The sequence below is a fragment of the Sparus aurata genome, chromosome 9 (assembly GCF_900880675.1).
Source record: "Sparus aurata chromosome 9, fSpaAur1.1, whole genome shotgun sequence".
Lineage (NCBI taxonomy): Eukaryota > Metazoa > Chordata > Actinopteri > Spariformes > Sparidae > Sparus > Sparus aurata.
Window position 1 is genome coordinate 31,225,767 of NC_044195.1, and position 24,703 is coordinate 31,250,469.

Here is a 24,703-nt window from a genome sequence, read left to right on the forward strand (position 1 = left end):
AAATCTACACATTTGGAAATACAACGTTTTCACTGAACTTGAAGTGACTGAAAAATTGTAATCTATAAAAGACTCACCCGTAAAGTAATGGAGTAAAACTGACATTTTTTGCCTCTGAGATGCGGGGGAGTATAAAGTTGAATGAAAAGGAAATACGTACTTTAGCTACACCCCACCTCTGATTCTGATTTTATTGCTGAAAATATTGTACATATTCGTACAAACATTGAGCTATTATTAAAGAGTCGTAAAAGTCAAAATGTGGAAAAATATCTTTATTTTTGCGTCTTTGTAACGAAGTTGAAAATCATGAGACCAAAAATTAAGCATGTCAGAACAATCATTTTCTTTTAAACAAGACCGATGTTGCGCTGTTGTGATTTTTCTATAAAGTATCTACTTCTTTAAGCTCTAAAGGCCTCAGCTTCAGCAGAGCTTCAGCTTCCTCGTCCGTAGAAGGAACGTCGGATAAGTGTTGGAGAAACGGCCGTCCGTGGATGCAGGTCCTTTTGTTCTCACCAAGCTGCTGTTCCATCCTGATCAGTGTTTCCTCCACGTCTTCCCCGGACAAATTTGTGGGCAACTGACGGGCAAGTCGTACTGCTTCCCCCTGTGTAAATTCAGATATTTAATAAAACAAACAAACAAAGATAAAGATATTTGTAATTTCTAAGAAATGACGAGAGTTTGAATGTAGCTCCAAAACTGTAGCGGGCAGCATAACCGCTAACTGCTGCTCAATATGATTATTGATGTAGCGATCTTTGGCTGGAGTGATTATAGCTGCCGTTAGCAAGAAGCTCAGTTAGCCATGGAGCCCACACTGCAACCTCAGATCATGGGGACTGTGGCTGAGATCGACGGGGGTCAGTTTGGCGACAGGGGTTACAGTAAGGAGGCGATTTACAGAGACTCTAACCAGAACTATGACTCAGGATGAGACAGGAGAGGCGTGAAGCGGCAGATGATGGAGAGAGTCGGGCATCAGCAGTCAGCAAAAAAGCACATAGAGCCAGAATATATCCAGATCTTACTTGACCAAACCAGAAGTGATTGTAAGAAAATAAATAACGTAAGTTTATGTCAGTTTGAATGAAGTGTGTTTTATGATGAGTTAATGAAGCACTTAATCTGGTCTTAGTTCGGCAAAAGAGAGAAACTTACATCATCAGCTCCAACTCTATTTTTTGTCAAGTAAGAAAATCAGGTGTAAAAATATTTCCTTCCTCGACATTTTGAGTTTATTTTGTTGACTTATTAAACTCTTCATAATTAATCTGCCACATGAAACAAATAAGGGCTATCACACTATCACCTCAATCACAGGACGGGCTAGCTGGTTAGCGTACTAACTTCAGTATATATCTCTGATATCACAGATCACATAGCACTGTTGAATCTTCACATTCTGTTGAGCTCATGTTTTGATTTCTTTACACTAAATTTTGGACACATTTTTACAAATTAACCCCTTTAAAATCATCGTGACATCGCTCACTTGTAGGTAGTTTGTCACTTTAAGTGGCCGGCACTCTTTCACGGTCGTGGCCTTCCTGTGCAGAACTGCAGCGAGGATCTCCCTGAGGTCCTCCACGCCGAGGAAAGGCACGTAGTCTGCCATTGCCGTCACTTCCAGATGTCTCTCGGCTGACGTGAGGCCTGGCCAAAACAAGCAGAAAACAAGGATTAATATACTCCAGACGCTACTACTATCTCCAGGAAAGAATAATAAATAAATATTGTGGTTTACGGCCGGACTCATGACCAAGTCAAACAAGCGAAGGGCCAAATGGAGTGTTAAATGACTAATAGAAGCCCCAGCAGACTGGAAGGAAGTTGTCTTGTAGGGTGGAAGAATGATAGCTTCTCATTTCGTGAGGAAATACTGCAAATCATGAACAATTTATATTTCTGATACACGACTTTGGATGCAAAATGAAAACAAAAAAACAACAAAAAAAAAAAGAACCTGGAGAAGTAGAGACAGTTATAAAATTTCATACATATTTCTGAGCTGGTTGTGTTGTCTGTGTGAGACTGCATAAAATATAAATGATGTAGCGAGCAACAACTGACAGGAAAAAATGTCCTTATTGTAATAGCAGAATATTTAACTCCTTACACATATTTGTGTTATTTAAAATGTTAAAATCTATGACTCTGTAGTATCGTGCTGTAAAAACAAACTGTATATCACATGTTGAACAATCCTAACACAAAAACAGAAGATATGCAGCACAGATTGGGCAACGAAACCATCTCGTATGTGCCGCTAACTTCAGTCCCATGCACACCCACCGAGGCTGGCAGTGCCAAATGAAAATTCCTCGAATTTCTTAAAGGGCAACCATTCTCATCACCTGCACACTGGGGTACGAACCCACTGTGAGACCACTCTGTCGGGCAGAGAGCCAATGTCAACTGAGGTGAACCGCTCCAGCAACAAAAACAATCGACACTCACAGGACACGTTATAGCCTTTGCAAACCAACGGAGAAAATAAAGTCACGGTAACGACGAAGAAGCTGGAAAACACGAGTTCGATAGCAGGTTTATCTTTGGATTGTGTCTGTGATTTGTATCCACTTGTTTTATTATATGTTAAACTACACTGTGATCAGAACAATCAGTAAATCTACGATGGAGCAATATTAGAACCACAGGTGTAATCTCCCTAAAAAAGAAACTACTTTGTCCGTAATTGTCTTATATGATTTGCACTAAATACTAAAATACTAAAATTGTATTCAAATACACTTCAAATGGCACAAAAACATGCTGGGAGGCAAAATCAACATAACATTATTTTTGACCGAATAGGCTTCAGACTTCAGTATCAATATCTTGGTGCTTGGAGAAAATATTAAACACATTATTAACAAGACTTCTGATCAATAATCAACAGTAGTGTGAATATAGTGACTAAGTGGGTAAAAGTCAAGTGATGGAAGAAGTAGAAGTCTGTTAAGTTTAGAGAATTACATCACTTTACTGAAATGCAGCCTGAAATATGTGCTTAGGTTCAAAGATAACTTGTCACAGACTCAATGTGTGAATAAATGTACTGTGGCTGTGTAACTACACTGAATGATTAAAGGATAATTCCACCAATTTTACACATTAAAGTGTGTTTACAGGTCTTGGGGAGTTCTACATCATGTGTGAAAAAAAGTAGCATGAAGCCTTTTGTGGCTCCAGAGGAAGCTGCATGTAATCTGATAAATTACTCCCAGTGATGTCACTCAGGGGCCAAATTGCATTGTGGGTAATGTAGACACCACGTTTTATAAAGAAGACCACTCCTTTAACACGTTATAGAGAGTTTATAAACAAATCAATAATTGATAAGGCAGAACTGGACATATCACATTTTTATTCCACTTTCTGGTGCCTACATTACCCACAATGCAACGTTTCAATTATGCATCAGTACTCCCCAAGACCGGTAAACACACACACAGTGTTATCCTTTACGTTGTCATTACATGTCAAAGGTATGATTAAAGTCGTCGTGATCGATTTATAAGAAGGAAATGTTTTTAAATAAATAAAAAAAAATCTCTTAAGATTTACAACTTTTCTATTTCGTCATGCCGTCAACAAATTTCTTGAGGAACGGAGAATATTTAGTTTTATCCACAACTAATCCGATACAAAGAAATAATTGCCTGTAATCCAGTTAGTCGTGACTTTATGTTTGACATTTCTAAGTAACTGGTGAACTGTGACATTAACGATTAAAAAACAGCTCGAACATTTTGTTAACTAAAACTAGACAATCCATGAGACCTTTAAACAGCGTGACTCACAAAATAAGAAAGCCTTGTTCTCTGATAGTTGTAGACCTGCTGCATTGTGCTATGGTTCCTATGTTTACATTCCTGTTAGCATTATTCTGCCACGCTACGACAGCGTTACAACCTGAAATTTTATTCCCAATGTACCTGGAGTGAGATGGATTTTAAAACCGTTAGCCACGAGCCTGGGATCGGAGAAGAAGGCCCCTCCGTTCAGCTCGGGACTTTGCTTCTCCATGTTGCACAAAGCCTCAGTATATTCAGCCCCCCCTAGACTTCTAGAAAAGAGAGACAAGGAGATGTTTAAATACAGCATGAGTGTATTTTCAGACATTAGATAATCCTCTCTAACATATATGTGCTGTATGTAAAGAAACTGGATGAGTGTGCAGTTTTCCACAAAGAATACAAATGTCATATTTTCTGGTGGGACATGAGTGATACGTTACCCATCTGTTAACTGTATAGGGTTCTGCAGACTCACTGCTGGAAGTATATTATTCTCTAGGAGTCTCTTAAACAGCAAGGCTTCCTCCACTCGAAATGGGTTTAACAACATGAGCCTCTGACCACATAAAATGACCCAGGCGCTCTGAGAGGCCAGCCGGTTTACAAGACGGAGGCCCCGTGGCACTGCGCTGCTCTGGGATGAAAGGCGCTGGAGCTGCAGCCGAAGGGAAGGCACGCTGCAGGGGAGGGGCAGCGAGGGCTTCGGTGCCGCCGCCAGGCTCCTGCTCTTCTTCTGGGGCTGTGCGGAGAAGAGCTCGTCCAGCAGCTTCTGGTTGGACAGCGGGGCTTTGCGTTTCTGGCCCTGTGCGTGGAACCTCGATGTGATCATGCCGGTCTCTGTGGGGCCTTCAGCAGAGGCCAGCTTGGTCCTTTGGTCGTGATGATCCAGGTGTTTTTTTGCCTTCACCTCATACCTGCAGAGAACGACCAAGACTTTTAGAGTCACAGTGGCAGTAGTGAAAAGTAAAACACCACTGTGGGCTAGTAAATCTAGAAATTTACTTTACCGACCAGGCAAGTGGTAAAAAATTCAACACTGGAGCCCGACTGACATATCAGCTGGCTTATCACAGATATATTGGTATCGTTGTCTGACATCAAAACTATCTTTTTAGATATTCTAATGCAGAAAAAGATGCTCAGGAAATTTCCAGTTATTAAATTCCAAGTGAAGTTCGTCGTTTTAGTGCAGTTCAGAGGTCATTTTAGACGATAAAGTTTATTAGTTATCTGTATCTGTGTGTCTCTGTCACAAGTGTTTGATAAACACATTTGAGGGATTATTGCTAAAAATCTTTCTGTATATCGGCCGATATATCAATATCAGCATCAGCTCCAAAAATCAGTCAGGATCATTGTTTTATGTGGAGCTGATGATGTAAGTTGTGAAGGAGTGATCCACCTCGCTTCTTATTAGATGCAGAAAAATGGTGTAAAGCACGTGTTCTTTCTATGATGTTTCGATTTGCAAGAATTTTGTTGCTTTGCATCGTTAACACACAGTCGCACAAAATGACATTTAACTTGAGGCTATGTTGTTATTTGATAGCTGCTAATAAGACATTTTGTTAAGGGCTAACTAAAAATCCACTTTGTGCAAGTCCTGAAGGATGTGCCAAGTTTTTCAACCACCTGATTATTTGTATTATTTTATCATCAATGCACACAATTAAAGAAGAAAGAAATGTAGGAGAAAATGACCCTGATGATGTCACCAGGGTTATTTTAGGTTCAGTTGAACTTATTAAAAAAAAAACAGCTTTTCAGATAGGAGATGTAGAAGTTGTGGGCATTTGGGAGGCAGTAGGATCTACTGAAAGATGCAAGTTGCATTATGGGAATTGTAGGATCTGGTGTCTTTGGAACTTGACACATGATTTTGATCCTTCTCTTGTGAATCCTCCAAATTTATGGAAGTTTAACACTAAATCTCTGGAGTAACCCTTTGATGTCTCTATCATGTATGGTAGCTGTTTCAACGGCACTGAAATTACTTTATTTTAAAACGTATTTAAGATTTGCCTCACGCTCTAATTTGCCATTAAAATGCTGCTGAAACAACAGAAACCTCAACCTGTTGATAACCTCCTTTAATGTTTGTGTAGCTCAGCTGCCATCTGTTGTTGTCTACGTAAACATATCACAGTTTGCTGTAAAATAAGGGTTTAGACACAGAGTACCACCTTGGTCCCACTGTACATGCAGAGGTCATGTTGGGAATTGGAGATATATATATTAATATAAAGGGTGCCTTCCTCAGCAAAACAGTTATTTGCCAACTCATGTTTCCATAGATCTTCATGTGTTAAGCATTAGGGCTTACACTTCAGCACCCCATTATTCAAATAACCTGCTCTGTGAACTTGTGTAAGTGAAATTCCTAGAAGTTGGTGTGTGTTGTGTGATGTTTCAGACGGCAGGGCCAGATGTCTTTTTCCATACACTCGTCCATACCTTATATAAGGCCCCAACTACTGCTGATACACATTTTCCAACTTTGCAATTACTTTAAATTGGTACGCAGTAATCTAACATAATTGGGTTGAAGTGCCTTCAGCGCAGTATAATGGAGTTATTCCATGATGCTACTGGCTGAGCTCTGACGTGTCCGTGTGCATCTGGACCACTTTAGGTATTAATGGCTGTGTGACATGACTTACCTCACTTCTTATTTCACAATTGGTTCTGATGCAATGAAAATGACATAAAAGTGAACAGTAACTTATGGCCTGCGTGCGCTGTGCTCTCTGACCTGTTAATATCACCGTTTTATAAATGATTGTTATAAGTTTCGATCTCAGAATTGAGTCAGAATCAAATATCTTCAGTCTTTAGGATGATGCACTGTTTTTTTCTCTTGTTTGTTTGTTTTTTAAATAACTCCATCCCCGTCTTAGCTTCATTAATGTAAATCCTTTGACTGTAGGGGGGGAGCAGGGGTCAAACACAAACGCTCATTACCTCCATCTGTACCTGCGCCAAATCTGGTCCTGACTAGCCAACTATGTGTCACTCCTCATGCCACTTGTGAAGTAAGTGTGTAGGTGAGACTTTAAATGGTCAAAGCGACTCGTGTGAACCTGGAATCATTTAGAGATTACATTTTTCTTTGGATTTCCAATCAGGGATCCCGAAATATAGACTGTGTATAAAAAGGGAAAGGTTTATTCATGTCAGTCAATGATTCCTACAACTTCTTAAACATCTAATTCAAGGTCTTTCCATGTCCAATTCCCTCAAACTCAGTGACCCAATGTGGCACGGTTGAGACAAGGATCGAGCTAAACAACTGTTTAGATGGCATTCTTTGGAAACAGATGACATTCCGACATGGATGATACCTGTTGCACTGCGGGAAAACTCATCTACCCGAAGTCCCTATTAGACACAGTTGTCTGGAAATTAGAAACACAGCTCATATCAACAAAATTTCCAGACTAGGCCTTTCACATGCGACTGACAGGTCAGACTTTCCCCCCTCTCCCTGCCCTGCAAAAAGCCAAGAAGTGGAAACAACTGCTTGGAAAGGTGAAGGTCTGGAAACTCACTTCTTACGGTCTTCCTCCCTCAGATTTTTCCACCTCTCGTGGACGGCGTCGCTGATATCCTGCAGGCTGGCTGTGGGTTTCTCCCTCAGGACCTCGGCTCTGGCCTCCTTCTCGAACAGGGCGGCGGGAGACAGCGGTGCCCTCATGGCGCGGTTGCTGATCAGGTCGTAGGCCGTCAGAGCAGCGCGCTTCTCCGTGATGGCGTTGAGCATCTTTTTGTTTGAGCTGCTTGGACTCTTGACTTCATCCGAGTCAGGATGACTGTCCTTTGAAGGTTGGTGGATTCTGACGGGCTGAAGGGGTTCTCCTGATACGGGGTCGGTCAAAGCCGTCCCTCGGCTCCAGTCCTCAGCTGATAACTGGTCTTTGGTTGTCTCTGCACCTGAAACGGTTTCATCCTCCGGTCTCTCGGGAGACTTGTTTGCTGAACCTGTTTCTGCCGTCTGATCATCATAGAGAGAAAAACTAGACTCGAGTCCTGCTGGGATCTGGTTGACAATCCAGTCCTCTGCTATAGAAGAAGAGCTGCTGTTTGGTGTCGGAGGGTCCAGTGGAGCATCAGTTCTTACTGCCGTGTCACCATGTTTAGGAGCATCTTTGAGGACGTTACCAAGATCAACACTGACCTCTAAAACCACCTCACTGTCCAGTCGTGAAGCATCAGTCTGTCGAGGACTAGACGGCGAGGGACACTTCTCATGGATGAGCTGCTTCTCAGCTGGCGGGTCACCACGAGGCCGATAGAGAGAAACCAGAAAAGCCTCGACTGCGGTCAGGACAGCCTCCTAAATGTACAAAAACTTGACGTTAAACAGAATTTAATTTCCACATAGTCACATCTATCGAGGCTCGGGTTTTATAGCTACCTTGTCCTGAAGAAGAACCTGGGTCTTGTCTGGAGTCAGATTGACGTCGACTGAAGAGGGTGGAACTGTAACTTTGAGCATGAGGGTGGGATAACGGTTTCGGGCCGAGTCGTCCGGATACTGAGCGGTGTAGTGTTGACGCAACAGCTGACGAGCAGTCACATTAATCCAACCAGGAGAACGTGTGCATGTAAATATGAATTACAAAAAAATGTCATTAGATACAAAACAAGTATTTCTTGTATAATTTTTGCTGTTTGGAGTTATTTAAAATGACTCTACCTTCATTATCTCTTTATGGTGGACGGGTCGGTTGTTGATGAATATGAATGTTTTGTCAGGGTTTGATGAGCTTGTAGAAGAATGATCTGCTCCAGGTTTTGGAAAAAAGCCCTCTAAAACAATCTGAAAAAAATTAATGAAATCAAATATAAATTAACTTAAATCACACTACGTAACAAGTAAAGGTCTTCTTCTTCTTCTTCTTCTTCTTGTCAAGTCAATTGTCTTTTTAAAATGTCATGAATAGCCGATAATATGATAAATTGTTTTCACGTTAGGTATGATTGTGTCGTACCGTGCCAGAGTAAGATTGTCACTCTTCCTCTTTTCCCGACCGATCAGCTTTCATATCAGTGATGTCGCAAATCAGTGTACCCGAGTGCGCTTGTGTGTACATTAGTTGATTTGTGGTCTGTCAATATACACATGGAAGAGGAAGCAAACACCTGATGTGAACTGCACCCAAGTCAATAAGAAACGTACTCTAGACCCCCTTTTCAAGGACTCGGGCACTAATCAAACAAACTGGAATGGATGGGAACGCCCAAGATATGCCATGTACCCTGAGTCGTAATAATGGACTGAATGTGGCAGTGAGGTTCCTGAAACGAGACCTTCATGCTTTTGCAAACATTTCTCAAACTGACATGCTCAGCAGCTGGCTGACATTACATAAACTTTACGATCATTACATTTTCAATTAGGATGGCACGGTTGATCCATTCCACTGACAGCTGCACAGCTGGGAACAGAGCCATTAGTTCTGGTTGTGCACAAACAGGCACCGGTCACAGCGTACTGACTGTACATACGCAGCGTAATGAGGAGGATCAGTGAACAACTCCTTCACATTGTTCATGTCTCAATATTAAAACTTCTTTTCACTGTAAATTAAGAAACAATCAAGAAAGACAGGGAGATGTTTGAGTTTGTGTTTGGATATGCAGCCTCCACCATGAGCACGCCCAACCAGCTGGTTAAAATGTGCATCATACATGATGACCTTTCACCCAGAATCCCACCAGAGGCAGTTCTCATGAGCTGAAATTGATGACTCGGCATAAAGCTGAACAATTGCCCTTAAAACTGTAAGCTTGTAAGAAATTATGGAAAGCTATTAATGTTCTACAGATTGCAAGCGGAATAGCTCCGCTTTTCTTTTCTTTTTTCCACATGGCCTCGGGCTCATTATTAGCAGCAACGCACGCCAATGAAGTTAATAAATGAACTGCGGTTTCAGGTCGGGGCACATATGCTTCTCTCTATTTCTGCTCATTAGGGTCACTTTATGAGAGCACGAATGGCACCTCTGGCCCCAAAGGGCCGCAGCTATTTGTAGTCATGCTGCCAAAAACGAGTGTCACATTTTGTTCTGCAGAGGAACAGCTCTCACAACTCTCCCCGAGCGAGGCCCCGGTGAAATTGTCAACCTGGTTCCCTTGATCACTAAGCTTTGGTCTTGGGGACAAAGAGGAGAAAAGTTCTCTTTCATTGCTACAGGGAGTCAGAGGAAAAGGTGAAAGGTTGTTCTCATAAGTGGGCACCAAAGTGCTGCAGCAAAATAACAACAACAAAGAGGAAAATGAGAGAGAAACGGGGTGAAAAGGGCTGCTCCATATCTGTCAGGCTAAATTAGTTGGGAGCCTGGCAGCAGGTACGAGCCACATGACACCTACCGTGACCAAGCAGAAAGTTACCGCTCGACAGTAATTCAATTACGATCAGCACCGCAAAGCTTAGCTAACAAAAAGCACTCACTCTTCATCAGGAAAGAACTCAAGAGAAAAGGGCAAGAGAAATAGTTGGCCAGCCACCAACTGACCACATTCGCTGGCTTCAGACCAGGCGTTCATGATGAGGTGATTAGCTCACGGTCAAGTATAACGTGCACGCTCTCATTTGCTCTGCAGAAAGGATCCATCTTAACTTGGCATTTAATATAACATCGACGGCTCAAATTAGACCTTAAGAAAACAGATCAAACTGCGTCACTGAGTCATCGTCATGAAGTTCTGGTGCGAGTCAAATTTTTCAAGCATGTTGTCTGTGTCCCTCTTTATTTTTCAGGCTTTTAGCAAAAGGGTCACTAAATGTCTAAGAGGAAAGAGAAATGTGCAGAAACATTTGTGAGACAAGAAAAAAAAAAAAAACATTTTAAACCACATGTCACAATAGGGCTGAAAGATATGAAAAAATATAATTTTGGCAGACTTTGCAACAGCGAGTCGTCTGACATCTGGAGAACCTATGAATTAGAGCCAAACGGGTACGATCAGCTGATATTAGCAGAGACACATCAGTATCAGCATATGTGTTTGCCAATATGTGGCGATATGAAAACTTTCCCTTTAGAGATTATAACACAGAAAAAGAGGCTTGGAATGATTTAAAATGATTTAATTTCCAGCAAAGTCTATCAGTCCTATTTCATTCTGTCATTTTAGTCAAATAAAGTTTAAAATATCTCATCTCCGTTACATATTTCTGTCACAGAAACACATTTGAGGGATGATTGCAAAAAATTTAAAAGTCAGTACATTGGCAGGTGAATATTAATATCTGAATTTTATACTTCCTAATATTGGAAACAGCCCCAAAACTCCAGTATAGGTCGAGCTCTACTCCTCCACTAATCAGAGGGTCGGTGGCTCAATCCCTGGATCCAGATTGTACGTCAAAGTGTCCTTGGGCAAGACACTGAACACCAAATTGCTTGCGATTGCTGCGCATTTGGTGTGAGCGTGTTTGTGAATAGGTGGGTATGAAAATATTGTTTGAATAAGTGCTGTATCGAGCCTGATCAGAGGGTCGGTACCTTGGATAGAAGCCTCTGACGGTGGTGTAGAAGAAAAACAGGATATAAATCCAGCCCAATTTCAGTTAAAAAAAGTTGCAGCACCAGTGATTTACATGCTGCACTTGGCCACATCACGATTTTGACAACAATTTAATGTTATTGTATTTCTGAAAGATATTTTGGGGGCACATTTTTGCCGTTACTGTACCGTGAAAGTTAAGGAAGCAGACAGGAAATGGGAAGAGAAACATGCAAGAAGCGTCGACAGCTGGAGTGGAATCAAGGTGGTTATATTGCATGTGCTTGTTAGCATCGGGCTAACAAGGCGCTCTGTGATTTCGCTAATATCTCAAATTAACTGTTTGATTTGAATCTGTTCTGGTAATGAGACTAAATGAAATGCTGCTTCAGGATGGACTGTGTGACAATGAGCTTTATTAAGGCTGCACGTGTGTGATCAGCTGCCAGAGTGGCTCCATAATGAAGGGCAGAGGGACATGAGAGCCACAGTTTGAGAGCACAGAGTGCAAGGTGTGTGCACGAGGCGGGAGGTGTAGCTGTGCCAGCTCAGCCGTGATATGTGGCCGTGATGTTCATCCGTCAGAGTGCACTGCACTCCACGCGGTCTCTGCATCGTTTAAGATGTTCAAAGGTGACTTTGTCCAGCTGATTAACGGTCCATGTGGAACAATAAAAATAACAGCTGATCATGAAACCAGAAGCCTGAAAATGGAAGCTATACAAACAGTATTACTTAGTATTATTTCCCTCATGCACATACCCAAAGAAGAAATCTGCAACAAGCAAACTCTGAAAGTCATGATTCTGCAGAATTGCTCCATTTCGCTCTCGTTCTGCATTTTTCCCCTTAACTAACCTCTGGTTGCTCCTGGTGATGGTGGCAGGGGAGCAGGTTGGCAACGGCGCTGGGCCCCAGCGTAGCAATGAGGGCACTTCTGTGATCGGCCACCTTGGCCTTCTGCCAAACCACCACCTGCAACAATATGACACCAGTCAACTTCCATGAGTCCACATCAGGCGAATCGCACTGCATAAACACCTGTCAAGATAGTAACTGGGCCACGGAGCCGCCAACGTAACTGGAGGTCTTAAATTTTATTTCTGCGAAGAGATTCAAACTGCAGATGTAAAAGGTGCACTACGAAGTTTTCGGGGAGAAATTTTAAATGAGAAGAGAAAAGATCTTCACTGATACAAACTAAATAAACAAATAACAGCTTGTTTATTCGGACATGTTTGTATGCTTATCCATTTAATATTCTGAGTTTGAATTCCTTCTCCAAAAACTGCATAGTGCCTGTTTAATGCTCAAAATTATGTTTTAAATATCAAAAATGTGGAAGAGTAGTTGGTGCCAAATGAATGGTTATACACATTATACATGTTACACAACATTATTTTAGATCAACGACGACTGAGTTTCTAGAACAAATTGTTGGGAAAATGTGCTAAAAATAATATCACATTTGAGGGACTTTTGCAATGACAACACTGATCCAAAAACATTTAGTTTCTGCTATCATGTTTTTCTGTTTTTTACGGTATATTTAGTAACTTCACTCGTGATTATGTTCCTAAAAATTAATCTACATCATTTTGGGATCATGTCAGACCAGAAAACATTTTAGGAACAAAATATGTTGACACCCGCGTGTGGGCTTGTAGTTTGTGTCCACCGGTGAATATATCTCCCGGGTGTTGATTTCTAAAAGCATGCACTCCCGTTGCAGGGCATGTCTCTGCTATTAAATACGCAATTTGGCACATGTAAACGGATCACTCCTGTAAACAGTTCCTGAAGAAGCTGTGAAACACGACACAGGCCGAATAGCAGAGTTGGAGATAAAGGATAGGGGCAACTGAGTGCTGATTGTACAAAATAGGGTTCACTACCCTCCCCTGACAACCTCCATTTCTATGAAAGTTATATAGCGTTCGAGTGGCCCCTCCGTGACCCACAGCACCTATACACTTCTGTGTACAAACTGGCTGCAGCCTGAAACTGAATCTGGGGTTAAGTCCGCAGCTGTGTTCAGCAACTTACTCAGGCGTCATAATCAGCCAAATCACAGTTCACAGTCAGCCATATTTGTGTTTGGGGCACCTGACAGTTAGCTGTGGTGGGAACGAGCATGAGGGATGGAAATGCCTAATTGCTAAATAATTCCACAGCTGATTAATCTAATGTTATGTAATGGAACAATCTGAAATAACTGTAGTTTTTATTGTGCAGCTGAGGAGACAGCTGATAACAAGTAAGCAAACATAACGGGTCTAAAAAAAAACTGCTAAAAAACACGATTTGTTAGTTTTTTTGTTATATAAACCAAAAACATGCAACTTCAGTGAAACTCCGACGAAAACAACGATAACTGACGATAAATCTTTTCAAAATAAAGTCAGTGAATCTGGACAGTGTTTAATATAATGCATTGCATTGCCATGTGTGTTGGTTATATTAATTAAGCTTCCTTTGCTGACGACCTCAACAATCGAGCCGTTATTTGACTATTTCCATTTGCTTCTGAACATTCACACCAATTCAGAGACTGTAGCTGCAAAATAGTTCCATTAGTTTGTAGAGTGGCTGTGAGTAGTTGTAATGATAATGCACTTAAAGGCTTAAAGGCTCTTGTTTGGTGGCAAGTCAAACATTGTATTTGTTTAAGACAACATATTGTAGATTTAGGGTCACCTATCAAGTGAACAGTTTCAGAGGACACACAGATTTTTCCTAGGAACACGTGTGATTAGTCGAGAAGTCAGAAAAAAGTCTGCAGAAAAAAATACTAGTCTGTTAAACTTTTTCTGGTTTTGTTTTCTCCTGTGTTTGTTTGTTTGTTTGTTTGTTTGTTAGTCTGTTTATCAGCAGGATTACACAAAAACTACAGAACGGATTTCCATGAAACTTGGATGGAGGATGTGTCTCGGCCCAGAATAGACCACATTCACTTTTGGTGTGGATCCGATTAAAGGGACGGATCCAGGAATTTATTTCTCACTGTCTTTGTGAAAGGGTGCCTTTTTTTAACATTTTCATTTTTCCTCTCAGGGAATGATTCATGGATCTTGACAAAAAAACCTGGTGTATTTAGGTGGCTGGTGTCTGTAAATGTGTAAAGTTTGATGTGGATCTAAAGAAAAATCTGGATTGAGTGGATTTAATCATGTTTTATTTGATATTGGATTACTGCAGGGCGGAGGTATGCACTCTACTGAGAGCACACTTGTCAAATGTATACATTTACTTTGAAAATGTTGTTGTAATAATCAGGGATGTTTCCTGAAGCATTTTTGTTACTCTGAATATTGTTTTCAATAAATCTTTTTTGCCAAGTGTTATTTTGTGAGTTAGTCGTCACAGTTCATATTTCACAATAAATGCAAAGTGCCACGTTTCAGCAAGAATAAAAAGAAGATTTAGCTAGTTATTGAAGAATGGGATTACTGGTGTCAGATTACCTTGACATTATACACATACGTTCCTTTCATATTTATTGATACAAACATTTTTGCAGATTTCACTTCACCTGAACCTTTCTGAGGAACAGGAGACCTTTAAGTCACAGCTGAATCCTCTTTCATTCATGACATCATCTTAAAGCTTAGAATATTTTAGTAAGTTGATTGATTTATTGATTGATTTTGGTAATAAATTAGTCATGTAAGTTGATTAGCACGTCAAATTATCGAATGTTCTTTAATTCCAACTGTGTGGATTTGCTGCTGTCTGTTTTATGTCGTAATTAATTCAACATGTTTGAGTTTTGGAGCAGGAGTCGGACAAGACAAGCTGTTTCATGTGTCACGTTCAGCTTTTCACAAGTTTCTGATGCTGTATAGACTGAACAATGAAGAGAACAAAAATAAAAAGATTTAATGAATGAGAAACTGAAGTGACTGTTAGCTGCAACCACAATAAATACATGTGAGGTTATTAATATTATCATCACTTGTGTTTTTGTAATTGGATAAGACTCCTGCTGCAACAACTAGATATTTAGAAAGTGCTCTCCATTAAAAAAGAACAAAGTGTGGATTTTTTTCTCTTTTCCTTTGTAACCACATGCATATTAATCAAAAGTCCTCCAACTTATGATTTGTCCTTAACAGTCACAGATAAATTTAAGATTTTTTTTAATAAAAAGCAACTAACCTGCACAGGAGCCTTCTTCTATCAGGTGGGTCAGTCTGGCCTCGCTCAGTCTCTGTGTTTCTAATTAATATTTTCCGTCACACGTAACGATTTCAGAAGTCGCGTTAGCGCTGACAACAAAACAACAGGAGGCTGCAGACAATTACTGTCTTCACGAAGGTGTTTGATGAATTATTTACCTGACGAGCTCCTGACAGAAAATCTTTAGAGAGGCACAAACACAAACCCGACTGTCAAAGGAAGTCGTCCACAATAAACAGTTCACATTTATACATTTTACACTTTTTGAGTATTTCTCATTATCAAATGTGTGAAAATCAGAAAAGGTGTAGACTGTCGGAGATGTCCAGGCTTTTTGTGGGTTTTCCCTCCTTCCATTTGTTCTGTTGTTAACACTGTCTGCCTGTAGTTGTTTCTTTTTTTTGTATCTATTGATTTATTGTTAATGAACGTTTAATGTTAATTTCCTTTGGTACAATATATTATAATCATGAGTTACTGTTCAATAAAAATATATTTGAAAACAAAATTTAGGGTACTAATTTACCCTTTATTTCCAGTTAATTTTTCTCTTTGCAGATTATTATTGCTGTTATAATAAACATCGAGAGGAGATAATATTTGAGAAAGTGCATTATAAACATCATGATTTATTATTAATATTAGCATTAGTAAATCCAGATGTAGCAGCAGCAGTATAAAAATGTTGAGGACGGATGAACTTAATGAAATCAGTTCTCCCTTTTTTCCCTCCAAGATCGAGATGAAGCTCCAATATTTATGCACCAATCTTACAGCATGTGGTCTTAAATGCGCTTTTACACATGTCAATTAAGGCTGCCACAAGTATTTCACTATACTGCAAATACATGGCATATTAACACAAACTGAAGGGCGATTTGAGTCAGTGTTGTTGGTTCAGTCATTCTAAGACTAATGAGGACACCTTGTGGTTGATGTGAGTGGAGGAGCACAGACAGGACGAGCAGAGAAACTAAAACTCAATAAATATTTTCCTAGTATCAGAAACTTCACTACGGACTTGAAAGAAAAGTATTGAATGTATTTTTCAGCTTGAATTATGTCTGAGAAACCTCTCACACCGCACACAAAGTTTAATTCACTTCTCTGCGTTCAATCTTTATGTTCAGCAAATCTCAAACAATCAGCCTTTATAGTCATTTTAACTTTTAACAAAATTTAACATTTCATCAGTCACCACTGATGATAGTAATAACATATATTATATTATACATATACAGGTTACATCTGGCATTAGCGTCAGATGTGTCTTTATACTAACTTAGATCTAAACAAGGAGGAGAAGTTACTGACCTTGTTGTGAACGAGCGTGAGCCTCAGGTCAGGTTTTATGATGGCGTAGGCCGTCAGCAGGTCCTGAACTTTCTTCACTTCCTCCTTACACTTCTTGGTAGAGGAGTAGTACTGCCGTCTGACTGGGAGATTCTTGAAGAGCTTCAGTACGCTCACTGTTGTACCTGAAAAACACAGAGAGGAGAGATGTGCAACTGCTTTTGTTTTGATGTAAAATTCACTTTTCCTACAACAAGGTTGGAGGACTCAGGAAAACGTCTACTCGGACACCATGGGGCTGAAACTTAATGGTCAAGGTGTGAGTTATTCTGAAAGTCTTCACAATAAACACAAATACTACCTGTATCATCAAGAGTTTTATGAGATCCCTATTAAGACTTGTTCATCAGCAAATTACTTGAATTTAAAAAAACAAGAAATGAAAGAGATGAAAAATCACCTTCAAACAAACAACTGATAAAAAAAAAAAATTAAACATCCTACCATGAGTAATGCCAACATGAAAAGACACACTTCTGCGATCTTTGCCTCACCTTGACCCAAGTGAGACGGCTTCTGAGAAACAATCCCTCCAGTGAAGTTAAGTGTATAATGTGTGCTGATGTCATCCTCCTTGGTCTTTGTGATGACAGACACCTGAAGGTAACACAGACACAGATCAATAAGACATCTACTGTAGCAGGAAGTAGATTTCATTCTTGATCATTTCTGATAAATTAGTCAGGCTATCTGTATAATATCATAAATGTATACATGGGTGAGTTGAATTTGTTTCCTATTCATGAGTTCAGGGCATGTGTACAACTTATAGATCAGCTTTATAGATACTCACCTCGGCCACAGCGCAGATGGAGCCCAGCGCCTCTCCTCTGAAGCCGTATGTCTCCAGTCGCTCCAGGTCCTCGTGGCTGCAGATCTTTGAAGTGAAATGTCTCACGGCCATCACAGGAGTGTCTGCAGCTTTGATTCCAAGGCCGTTATCACGCACTTCTATCCGGTCCAAACCGTAGTTCTCCTACAATATATAATAATGACTGTCAATGTCAACTGAGGGGTTTTCTTCAGCAGGTCTTAAAGTCTGAGGGATAACTTCATATACTCAGTCTGGTTTGATTAAAGTCCTGAGAAGCAAAAAAATATAGGTACTTGTGCAAATAGAAGGAGTCACCACCATTACAATTAAAGCCAACCAGTGCAAATCCTCCTGTGGACAGGTCCACTCATCATTCATCACACACTTATCAATCATAATTCAAAATAAATACATCTTTTCCTTGTTCAAAAGTCTGTCATTTAGTCACTGTACCAGTTTTATGTCAATGCTTGAAGCTCCAGCGTCCAGAGAATTTTCCATCAATTCCTTCACAACATTCACCACAGAGGTGATGACCTGGGAGCTGGACAGCAGCCGCACCGTGTCTGGAGGCAGCTGCTTCATGATTTAAGTTACCTGTTGAAGAAAAGGCAGGTTTTAATTTGGTACTTCAGTCACAACAACAGCATCACAAGGGGGAGAGTGACACACATATAAGTGTACGCTGCTGACTGGCATCTACCGATTATATCTGGGATTAACTTCAGTTTTATGAGCGTGAGCCTCAAGTTTTTGTTGTCTTCATTGTTATTGTTAAGTTTTGAGATGGATCCAGACATTCAAAAGTCACACTGACTCAACACCAAAATAAATCACAATGGCATTAAAAGGTGCAATATGTAAGAATTTTTGTTGAAAAAAGTCAAGACTTCAGAAAAATGATCAACAGAATGGGTTCAAAGTTCTGGTGCTGGGTGGTGTAAACAAGAAGAAGAAGAAGCAGTTAGCGGTTACTCCATGATATTCTGCCCTATATTGGCCAATTCTTGCATATTGCACCTTTAATTAACCTTGATGGGGGAAAAAAGTGCTTCCATGTCAAAACTAGTGATTTATTGCTGCTGATCATAGCAATAATATTTACATCTAACAAATGAACTTCAAAGTTAAGTCTCACACAAAGAAAACCAGCTTTAATGAGGTAACTTTAAGAAAAAAATGTATCACCACATAACTACAGTATGACACCTGATTATCACCTGATAAGATCATATCAAATTTGTAGCTAGAGATCAACACATGTCAGTTCACTGCGAGACGAAACAGTCGAGATATCGCTTTAAGTCAAGACGACATTCAGTCAGAATCAAGTAAATGTAAAATATAACCCTCAGGTAACAGTGAACACACAAATAAAGCCATTTACAGTAGGCTCGCTTCACGTTAGCTAGCTGCCTTGCAACTTATCTTAGCTACATTGAGTCGTTAGCTTACAATTCAAAACCTAGCTTAACGGCAACATTACAAATTCATATTAACCTGAATATTAACATTGATAAACTACTATATAAGATAGTTAAAACACTCACTTTCGCGGGTCCTTCTGACAGCGGCTCCACATTAATCTTTCATAAACAACACACACGAGCCAACATGCCGGAAACAGCCTGATTCCCGCCCCCTTTGCTGCACGCTGATTGGTTAGAAGTGGCACGAGGGCGGGCTCAGAATGAACACATCCGGATTTCACACCCTAATTTTAGACTAGCAGGTACGCAGAAACCGAGTTTTCGCCATGATTGTCATACCAAAAACCAACACGGTTACTCTTTGATTCTCTAACTTTGAATATATGTGATCGAAACCTTGACATGAGAATTCATTTTGTGGAATTCAATGGGGGCGGGACAGAGCCTGAGAAGTAAACCCGAGGGCAGTAAATACCCCCGTTAACTGTCTTGAAACCACGTCTACTTCCGCTCGGGTCAGTCTACGACGTGCTGTCCGCGCTGACTGCACACATCAACAAGGAGATAAACCATTTCTCTCCGTAGCTGTTTGTTTCTATAAATACCTCCACTGCTCGCTACTACCTGTAAGTTTACACTGCTGGTTGTGTGAGTGTTAAAGGGTTCATTTTAACCACATAGCGCTGCGTGCTGTTTCTTATTTACGTGATGACGCTGAAGAACTTGGTGTAGAATAGTGGTGCTTTGGTCTGGGTTATGTACTGGAAACGAAAACATGTCCTCGGGATGTTGACGTTACACACCTACTTATCAATGAGAGATGGATATTAAATGATAAATAACATGTGTTCACATTAAGTCACTAATAAGTATTATCAGTTCATATCTTGAATTGTTTATCTGAAGGTGTTTGAGCGGCTGTGTAGCTACGAAAAGTAGTCAGCAAATAGCCTAAGCCAGTGACAGTGGTTTGAGCACCAAAGCCCATGTGATTTTTGTTTAACTTTAGCTTCAGATGCTGTTTGCAGTCCTCTCAGTCATTCCTGAGGTTGCAGATATTCACTTTCTACATGTAATTGGTGTTGTTATCAGTTCCGTTATCTCGCATCAACTTTAAAGCTCTTGTCTGGTAACTGAATTGAGCAACAGCATCCCAAATGCAGCGGATATCTTCATGTCACACTGGAGTCATTGTGGACAGTTTTTTGCCTGGATGAAAAGACTCACGTAATGTCAGACTGAGACGTGAAATTAGGTCAAACTCATGTTGAAGACATGCATGTTTTTTGACAGTTAATAGGTGTCAAAATGTTGGTCTAGTTTGTGAATGTGTCTTTAATGATCTCAACTTAAACTCTGGTCTTTAATCCAGCATGGCAGCTCCAAGTGTGCCGGAGGCCAAAGTTCAATAAGATTGCACAAGATGTTTGGTTGTTATCTTATTTAGGCTTGCAGGGAGAGCAAAGTGCTTCAATTGAACGTGTGTAGTGAGATTTTGGTTTGCACCAGCCACTTCTGCACTCCTGTGCAGGTCACATGTTGATATATGCAAAGTGTATTTGACATTTTTTAATTATTTAAAGCCAAAAATGAACCATTTTATAGATGTTTTATGATACAGCTATAAGCATGATGTAGAGCAAACCTTGTAAAATGTATAAGGTTTTAGTGAGATCTGTGTCAACACACACTATAAATTATATTTAAATACATGGTGTCTCCTGCTAAGTTGTCTACACATACATTGTTATGGTTATGTTTGTTTTCTTATTTAAACGAAAACATAAAGAAGTTGAAGACTTTTAACTTTGCCCAGAGTAAAACTTTATTAGTCATTATTGTAGATTTCAGAAGTGTACATACACATATTTGTACGCTGCTCGGTGGCAACTGCTAAATTACACCTGGCATTAACTTAACCATTTTATAGATTTTCTTTAGCACAGTTATGAAATTGTAGGTTTTTCACACCAGACGTTATAAAGCATTTAATCATCATCATCTTTAAAAGCGTTGATCGTGTCAACAGCATGTAAAGTACAGATGTTATGACACCATTATTTTCTTCCCTTTACCTGAAACTGGTTGATGCAGAGTAAAGATCAGCTACTTGTGCATAAATATATATATACTGTACTGTATACTCAAAGGAAAAGTTAACCCAAAAATGAAAAAAAATGTTATGTAATTCTAGGTTGTTCACACTGATTACCAGACATAATAAAGCTTTTCATCACTATCTCTAAAAACTGTGACCGTGTCATCAACATGGAGACTAGAGATGTTCAGACACCACTTTCACAACAACATCCAACTTAATTTACTTCTGGGGGAGCTGAGCATGTGTCAACTTGCTGTCAGAGTAGACTTTTTACTTATTATTCTATAACCTTTCGAGGGATTGTTGATAAGAAAGTAAAGGAAAAAAATAAGTACAATGCAAAAGAAAAAGTGTAAATTGTTAAGTAAATATATATGTGTGTGTCTTCTGTTCACAGACCAGAATGAATGTGGGTGTGGCACACAGTGAGGTGAACCCAAACACTCGGGTCATGAACAGTCGAGGCATCTGGCTGACCTACGCACTCGGTGTTGGAATACTTCACATTGTGCTCTTGAGCATACCCTTCTTCAGCGTGCCGGTGGTGTGGACGCTCACTAATGTCATACACAACTTTGTAAGTTATATCTCACACTGTCTCTTCTGCTGCTGCTGCTCACCACCACCAGACCAAACCTGCAAATTAGGCCATCAGATTATTATCAGATTATCGTCACATCAGCCTCCAAATACACATTTATTAGTTGAACTGTCTGTTGCCTCCTGACTTGCCTGTGCTTGTTAAGATTTGCTCTATTTTTGGGGCGCCCGTCCTTCTGGCAGCCTGACACGTGGCCCATTATGATAATTTTCACAAAACTGACCTTTCATTGTTAACATGGCTGGCCTCAAATAAAGGAACATGTGTGTGACGACATGGTGTAGTTAACAGGGATTGTTTATCACGGCCAATACGGAAGGCTATTAACAGTAACGACTGGGGTCAACTATAGCCTATTGTTTTCCACACAATACAACAGCAGTGTGCTGATTATGACTTAGCCACATGTCAGCGTTCTAGCTTTTATTACTCTTCGGTCTGTAATGCAGGTTTTCCATTTTAAGCTGAATTCATGAGTTTGTGTAATTGGACATTCCCAAGTTAGCTTTCTTGGCAATAAATCTGCATCATCCTGTCCTTTTTCTTTTTGGCTCTTGGATATGTTTTTATCAACCAGCAGAAGGCGGGAGATGTGTTGTTTCTGTTCTTCTGCTTCTGCTCTTTCTAACTTAAACACTCCTTTACTCATTGGTTCTCCGCCTGTGGATCAGGACTCCCAAGTTGGTCTCGAGTTACTTTCCAGGGGTCGCCAGGTGGTCGTGGAGATAAAAATAAACTCTAAAAATAAACTTTTGTTGGTCTACATTGCCCATTACATTAGGTTGAGTCTGTTTTGGAGAGTGGCATTTTTCATTTTGTTTTGGAACATTATAAGAACGGTGGACATAAATGCTAACAAAAAGAACAAACACGAGGTCATGGGACAGTCAGTAAATCAAGGCAAATGTGCCTATTTTAGAATAAAAAGAAGAAGCAGTATTTATGAGGGATTTGTCCGTTTTGTTACTCTCAGGTTGTTATGAGTTAAAAGTCCCAGTGAATGTGAGGCAGGCCTGAACACGAACCTAATTTTTTCAAGGGGTCACGACTCAAAAATGTTTTAAAAAACCACTCCTTTAACAAAGATACAAACACTCCTTCAGCAACAAGGTTACTGAGTTTAATTCTCACTCATTTGTGAGAAAAGGGGAAAGAAAACAGAATTCTGTACTTCAGTCAGAGGCTTTATGAACTGCAACGAAAACAAGAAATGGTTTAACTTTTAAGACACTTTCTGTGCACTGTAAACATTATGAAAAGCTTGAGTTTTTATGAAGGCTGGTTACTTTATTTTATCTGTTATGGCTTTGTGCTCTACAGGCTGTATTAACTGAACTACTGACTGTTTGTGTCTCCACAGGGAATGTATGTCTTTATGCACGCTGTGAAGGGAACGCCATTCGAGACTCCCGACCAGGGAAAAGCCAGACTTCTTACACATTGGGAGCAGCTGGACTACGGCGTGCAGTTCACGTCATCTAGAAAGTTTTTCACCATCTCACCAATCATTCTGTATGTCCTAAATATCGTTTGATTCAGTCTTTACACTCATATTTCTATACAAACACTTGTTTTATCTTAATGCATATTTCTTGTATGAAAGGAATTGTGTTTTTATTTTCTGATTGAACCCGTCTTCTTTTGCTCCACAGATACTTCCTTGCAAGTTTCTACACAAAGTACGACACGACGCACTTCGTCATAAACACGGCCTCGCTGCTGAGCGTCCTGATCCCCAAACTGCCGCAGCTACACGGAGTCAGACTCTTCGGCATCAACAAGTATTAAGTTATTGTAAATGCTGCTGTGCCTCATAGCAACACAAGTTAATTCCTGTGTAGTGTGTGCCGCGGATGTGTGTACTAAGTCGTACAGTTTGTGTAAACGTCACTGTTTAGATTTATCAGGTTTAAGATGAAATGTAAAAAAATAAACAGGTTTGTAGATGACAGGATGCCATAAGCATTACTAACGTATGTGAATATTTAATAATGTAATTTTGGCCTGCGCTGACCCGGGCTGGCCTGGGAATCAGCGAGGCTCTTTGGTCGAGTTTATTTTTGTCTGTCTTTGCCCTCGATTCACATGGCAACACTAACTGTGAGTGCGAGTCTGTTTCTAACCACAAAGATGTTCCCAGATGTATTTTTCAAAGATGTTTACTTCCTGAGGGTCGGAGCCTGTTGTTTATCGGTACACTCTCATTTTGTAATGGGTGTCAGACTTATTCATGCTGAGTGAAGAGTGGAGTCCTCCTTATTTGCATGATTTCCTTGGTATGTGAATCATTTCATTTGTAACTCAATCAGAAAAGGGCAGGCATTTTTCTTTGTACAGTTTTGTTTTTGTGAATGTTTTGTCCTGTATGTAGAAAAGAGACAAGTTTTGTGTTGTCAGGTTCAGTGTTTACCGAGGGAGGTCGATAAAACTTACTTTCATGTAGCTGCTCTCTTCAGTTTTTGACTTTTTGCTATCATCAAGGCAGCGAGTCCTGCTTTGTTTGGCCATAGCTCAAAGTACTCCTGAGAAGTCTTGTACTTAATCTTATTAAAATGTTTGTGCCCTCACAACGTTTCATCACTCATTAATTGCTGCATTGCCTCGTTGCTCATGATTATGGGATTTGTGTACTTCCCACAAAGGACAGGTCAGTTATGTCGCGGATTTTCTCAGATTATGAGGGAGTTTAACACTTGCTTTAGTCAGCGTATTGATATTAAACATATTTTACAACCCCCCCCCCCTTTGATCCCAGCTGCTCTCATGAAGTGTGTGGACAGGAGAAAGTTCAGCTGTGGCCAACGACAAACCTTTGACCTGTGAAGTAACACAAACCGGGGCTTATCAGCAAAGGCTTTAACACCTGTCTAAACCTGGTGCTGAATTCACACACAGGATAACAGCTGC

General features: G+C 40.2%; 2 protein-coding genes across 2 annotated transcripts; one reads left to right on the forward strand and one right to left on the reverse strand.

Moving 5' to 3' along the window:
- Positions 1–260: 260 nt before the first annotated feature.
- Positions 261–19,302, reverse strand: pms1 (PMS1 homolog 1, mismatch repair system component). Its single transcript, XM_030427888.1, has 13 exons — positions 19,215–19,302; positions 18,118–18,261; positions 17,644–17,826; positions 17,345–17,447; positions 16,812–16,975; positions 12,177–12,293; positions 8,503–8,625; positions 8,221–8,367; positions 7,355–8,139; positions 4,247–4,720; positions 3,945–4,075; positions 1,499–1,659; positions 261–610 (listed from the first exon to the last, which is right to left on the reverse strand). Exons 2-13 carry the CDS (start codon positions 18,247–18,249, stop codon positions 386–388), a joined length of 2,745 nt encoding a protein of 914 aa, XP_030283748.1. The 5' UTR covers positions 18,250–18,261; positions 19,215–19,302; the 3' UTR covers positions 261–385.
- An 87-nt stretch (positions 19,303–19,389) lies between these two features.
- ormdl1 (ORMDL sphingolipid biosynthesis regulator 1) lies at positions 19,390–24,363 on the forward strand. Its single transcript, XM_030427954.1, has 4 exons — positions 19,390–19,720; positions 21,593–21,772; positions 23,157–23,308; positions 23,449–24,363. The coding sequence occupies exons 2-4, from the start codon at positions 21,599–21,601 to the stop codon at positions 23,582–23,584; spliced, it is 462 nt and encodes a 153-aa protein (XP_030283814.1). The 5' UTR covers positions 19,390–19,720; positions 21,593–21,598; the 3' UTR covers positions 23,585–24,363.
- Positions 24,364–24,703: the final 340 nt, after the last annotated feature.

Excerpts from the sequence above, each read along its gene's own strand:
- pms1 (XM_030427888.1), bottom strand. The coding sequence starts at position 18,249 with ATGAAGCAGCTGCCTCCAGACACGGTGCGGCTGCTGTCCAGCTCCCAG. Across the intron at positions 17,448-17,643 it reads CCATCTGCGCTGTGGCCGAG|GTGTCTGTCATCACAAAGAC; the intron begins GTGAGTATCTAT and ends TGTTACCTTCAG. Across the intron at positions 8,368-8,502 it reads ACCATAAAGAGATAATGAAG|CTGTTGCGTCAACACTACAC; the intron begins GTAGAGTCATTT and ends ACTGCTCGTCAG.
- ormdl1 (XM_030427954.1), top strand. The coding sequence starts at position 21,599 with ATGAATGTGGGTGTGGCACACAGTGAGGTGAACCCAAACACTCGGGTC. Across the intron at positions 21,773-23,156 it reads CTAATGTCATACACAACTTT|GGAATGTATGTCTTTATGCA; the intron begins GTAAGTTATATC and ends GTGTCTCCACAG. Across the intron at positions 23,309-23,448 it reads ACCATCTCACCAATCATTCT|ATACTTCCTTGCAAGTTTCT; the intron begins GTATGTCCTAAA and ends TTTGCTCCACAG.